The 4985-nt window shown below is 43.1% G+C and overlaps 1 protein-coding gene across 2 annotated transcripts in view; it reads left to right on the forward strand.

The window, feature by feature from the left end:
• The first annotated feature begins 835 nt into the window (after positions 1–835).
• The window catches only part of LOC116378826 (lysosomal amino acid transporter 1 homolog), a 5012-nt gene continuing 862 nt past the window's right edge, over positions 836–4985 (forward strand). The window contains exons 1-8 of one of the 2 annotated variants that reach the window (XM_031840739.1): positions 836–1027; positions 1244–1643; positions 1842–1971; positions 2344–2431; positions 2845–2954; positions 3218–3319; positions 4393–4578; positions 4745–4985. The exon at positions 4745–4985 is cut by the window's right edge and continues 862 nt beyond it. In XM_031840739.1, coding sequence (XP_031696599.1) covers positions 1444–1643; positions 1842–1971; positions 2344–2431; positions 2845–2954; positions 3218–3319; positions 4393–4578; positions 4745–4861 — 933 coding nt within the window. In that variant the 5' untranslated portion in view covers positions 836–1027; positions 1244–1443 and the 3' untranslated portion in view covers positions 4862–4985. Of the gene's footprint in view, positions 1644–1841; positions 1972–2343; positions 2432–2844; positions 2955–3217; positions 3320–4392; positions 4579–4744 lie in introns of both variants that reach the window. The other variant, XM_031840740.1, reaches the window with a different exon arrangement.

A 4985-nucleotide genomic window follows, 5' to 3' on the forward strand; every position in this document is an offset into this window, starting at 1 on the left:
GAATTTCAAAACGTACAGACGCAAATAATTCATAAATAAGACGATCGCATTCCGCCGGTAGAAATGGATCCTGTGCTTATAAACAGAACACAGGACACAGTTTGTTAACAGAGAAACACCTCTACAGTGGTGATTACTGTGTCTTTATTAGTTATTAGTATTATTAGTTACTATTATTAAGTACAGTGATCATGTGAACAGACACAAACTTCTCAAAAGTCTCTCCAGCTGTTAAAGCCGACTGACAGCTGTGATCAGCTGTCAGTCGTCGCTTCACGTGACGCAACTGAGGAAAGGACGTCCCATGTCTCTTAAAAGATATTTCCTCGTTCCTCTCTCCTCGCATGGTTTGCTCCATGCATCCCTGGTGGGAGGGACTAAGACACAAGGAAAGGACCCAAGTGAGGGAAACGGGGATGCAATTAAAAGACTTGGGATGTACCCTTAGAAGCACTTTTGCTTTCAAAATAAAAGCGAAGGATTTGTCACCTTTAATACTGGCAAAGAGGCTGGTACACACACAGAGGGTACACATTATCAAATTCAAACAACATATTTTGAAACTTCGGAATTATCAGACTAAACAAAATTGAATTTATAAAATAGTTGCCATACTTTGACATCTCTATTTTTAATTAGATTTGGCAAAACTGTTCATTGTAGCAGTACTGCATGGAATTGCATCATATTTGAACATAGGTGTAAATGAGACAGTATACAGGAAAGCATCATTAATAAAAAACAAATCATGATATATGCTCATTATTGTCACTCTGCGCATCAGTATAAAAATAACGGGTTATGCGGATATTATTTTGAAAATCCTCACCGGATGTTTTAATGTCATTCAGGATGTCTTGTCTCTTATAGACCACCAGCAATGGATAACATTAAGCTAGGAGCTAATCTATAATGTTATTCAAAGGCCAGACACATCGCTTACGGAAACGTGCGAGGAGGTGGGGAACATCTACCCAGACCCGTAAACATTCTGCGGTATAACGGAGTCCATTTCGTCAGTTGAGCGGTAACCGGAAGCTACATTTCATCCCATCTTTTATGTGTTAGCATCTCATCCTCTATGCAAATTAGCCTTAATGACAGTGTCTAAACTGAATGCAAATGAAGCCGAAATTGTCCCTAAATATGCAATCAAATTTCCCGAATTACTAATTCGGGATTAACTATAAAGCTTCTCACTTGTTCAGTGTTGTACCTGATTTTTGGGATGTTTCTCTTACAGGCTCGTCAAATGACAGAACAAGTCTTCACGCATATACTTTGTGAAATAGGTGTGTCGGACTTGTTTACCTTGGGATTAGGTTTTGTTGTCAGAGTAAATACACATCTACTCACAATTTGGAAGCAGCAGCAGCAGCAGAAGGAGGAGGAGGAGGAGGAGGACAGATCCTGCAGCTGCGTTGCAGGTCCTGTCATAGCGCCATGGCCACTGCGCGGTTCCCCGGGAAGAGTGTGGACGTGGCGGCTAACTGGACGGCCCCGGGGCTGGGCCGGCCGGTGTGCGTCAACGGGACGCCGTGGATCCTCTACCTGTTGGAGGAGTGCGTGGACAATGTGTGGGAGTACTGCAGCGTGGTGATAGGTCTCATATCCATGTTCTGCTTTCTGCTGTCCACTCTGCCGTAAGTAACCTTGGCACAACGACTGTGATGTTAAACTAAATTATTTAAAGTGTTACTTTTTTTTGAAGTGCAACCCAGTAATCTGGTTGAAAGTGCTTCTGATTTATTTTATCCTATCTATTTATCCATCTCTCTATCCATCCATCCATCCATCCATCCATCTATCTATCTTTGATCTGTCCATCCATCCATCTATAGGCAGGTCTACGAGGCCTATCGGAATGGTAAAGTGGAAGAGGCCATGTCCTTCGGCTTTCTTTTCTTCCTCTTCAGTGGAGATGTGACCAGCTTTGCAGGCTGCTACCTCACCAGCCAGCTCCCTATTCAGGTAAACACGAACATGGCCACTCATCCTCGGTGTGTATGTGTCTGTGCTGTGAACTCCATCCACCCTGGTGTCGTTAGTCCCTGGCAGACCTCAGTTGTAGTCATATTTAATTCCCTTTCTTGTCCCTGAAGCCGGTGAGTTATCACATCTCAGACGAGCTGTGTTCAGGCCTTCGTTTTGCTGCAGGTGTTTGAACACATCTGTATTTGTTTTGCTAATGCTGCGCTTGAAACTGTCAGAAGAACTAAAAACCATATAGTGCTATACCTTTTACCATTTTGTCTGCATCTTTATATGGAAAAACATTTCAAAGGCACAATGTTTCTGGGGTTTTGAACCAACTATTTATTTTTCACCATGTCTCTCTCTCAGGTAGTCACTGTGGTCTTCTACATCTTCACTGACCTGATTCTCATCTCCCAGTTCCTCTACTATAAGATCAAGAACAGCTCCAGCAGAAGTAAGCCCTGACATTGAGTTAAAAGTCAGGAAGTATTTCCTGCTGTTCACTCAATACACTTTGAATTTGCATTGCATGACAGCCAGACACCTGCTAACTCCAGAGATGACGGATACCGTTCCGAGTGTTACTTACTTATGATGAGTTCTTACCATGGAAGCCAAAAGCACATGACTGCCTCATGACTCATGCTGAGACTGCACACAGCCCTATATGCATATTAGTTTTGTTTTATGCAGCTACTGTGTACTTGTTATGCCGGTAATACAGCAGAAATTGAAATGACTCATCTGTTGCACTTGTCCAGTGTTACACAATCGGTATAGACACTATCGGAGTGTTAGCTCATGTTGGTGGGGGGGGGTATTTGCGTGTCTTCACTGTCCGTTCTTTGTGTTGTGTGAGTGCTCTAGAAAGCCCTGTGTTGAAGTGGCTGTGCTTCATGTGGTGTGGCGCTGCTACGTTAGTTCTTCTGGCTTTACCCAAACTCATCGTAGACAATAGTGCAACTTTAGACACCCAGGTAGGTCGATTTTGTGTGTGTGTGTGTGTGTGTGTGTGTGTGTGTGTGTGTGTGTGTGTGTGTGTGTGTGTGTGTGTTTGTGTAGGATTTTAGAATACGGTGCTTGTAAATCAAATTTGGGTCGCTTTTGTCCAGATTTTTTCAGGTTGATTGGACACATTAATTCACTTTTGACTAGAGATTGTGGTCGTACTGTTTCTTGCGTACATTTTTCCCCCTTTCACCTCTCTCTCCCGTCTCTCTGTGTCCTCGTCCTTTGCCAGAGTGCATCTACCTCAAGATCGGTGGAAATCACTGGCTATGTATGTGGATACCTGGCATCGATATTCTACCTCAGCTCCCGTTTCCCCCAGCTCTATAAAAATGTAAGTGGCAATTTGTTGGATGTGATTTCAGTTGCAAAGAAAAGTTTGTTTGGTTCGCATGCGAGCAGTCGCCCTCCTGACGGGAGATCTTGGAAAGCTTTCTCAGGTAAAACTGAACTTATTATGTGTCAGTTAGTTATTAACAGGGACTGTGAGTGTGTTTTGAAGAGGGAGGTTGAATAACATTATTTGTGTCAAAATAAGAACCAGACTTCAGAGACAATGGCGCTGTTGTGTTTGAGAAGCGTCCTGGCTCGTCTGCAGATATTAAGCACCAGAGGGGATCGTCTCAGTGTGCTGCTGGTGCCAGAGAAACTTCATGGCAAACACGCACACGCACACGCACACTTACCCCGACTGTTGTAAATCATTTAAGAAGCATTTTCCCTGCAGAGATTCCCACAAGTTGAAACGTGCTTGTTTTTTCAGGAGGAAGCCCAAAACTTTTTCTCAATATCGTTCCTAGTGGCAATATATATATATATATATATATATATATAAATAAGTTATTTTAGATTACCTTTAGTACTACTCTGGCAAACACTAGCTGGTTGTCTGGTATTGTTTGGGTCCAGCTCATGTAATAATCAACCGGTTACTAACATTGTTCAGTCAACGTTAAAATGGTTAATATGTTTCTTTGGTTTGGCAATATTGGACGGATGCTCTCAGGAGTGACCGAACTCACATCCTTCCTGCTGTTTGTGCTGAACGACACTGTTGTTAGTTACTATGTTTAGAATAAAGTAGAAATCTGTGTGATCTCTTCTTTTCTGTGTCCAGAGCCATGCAACAGACAACACCATATTTGTTGATTTAAAAAAAAAAGATAAAATGACAACATTCTTGTTACGGTCGTCTGTATCTGTTTGGAGCACAAGTACACAGAAAGTAAATCCCTTGTTGTGAGTGAAACACCTGGCTTGTGTTAAACCTGTAGGACCAGATCTTTTCCTTTTTCTCTGACTGTGTGTGTGTTTGTTTTTGTGACATATGTACGCTAAGGGAATGATAGCTACAAGTCCTGCTGTTCGGGTCCATCAACGAAACACTGTAATCTCTATTTGTTCTAGTTCCAGCGACAGTCCACGGAGGGCACCTCTTACATGTTGTTCGCCCTGGCCATGATGGGCAATGGGACGTACGGGTTCAGCGTCATCGTGGTCCTGCCTGCGCTGAAGGGCTCCAAACAGACCTTCATCATCAAACATCTGGCCTGGCTCATCGGCAGCCTGGGAGTCCTCATACTTGACTTCTTTGTATCCTTCAAATCACAAGTTCAGCCACGAGATGACTCAAATCTGTCTCATCTTCTGATAATACCTGCAACGGAAAACTGGAATCGGTTATTACGCTAAATTTGTCGAAGAGAAGCTAATACTGCTCAACTCTTTTATGTTTCTGTTTGAGCCTTAACCCAGTCAGGTGACCGCCCAGTTCATCATGTACAGGAAGAACTACGCGGCTAAAAGCAGCAAACTTCTCAGCGTCCCAGAGGTGGAGCCTCTGCTGTGTGAGGAAGTGGAACTGTCCGTGTTATAGGACACCAGCAAGTTCCACGCAGTCAAGAAGGAACTGCTCAGTCTACGATTTGTGTTAGATCATTCTGTGGTGATTGATTTAATCACAACAACTTCAGAGAACGGAGACCTTGCAGACGCATTGT

This window comes from Anarrhichthys ocellatus, unplaced genomic scaffold, assembly GCF_004355925.1.
Source record: "Anarrhichthys ocellatus isolate YVR2014 unplaced genomic scaffold, GSC_Weel_1.0 scaffold3231, whole genome shotgun sequence".
NCBI lineage: Eukaryota > Metazoa > Chordata > Actinopteri > Perciformes > Anarhichadidae > Anarrhichthys > Anarrhichthys ocellatus.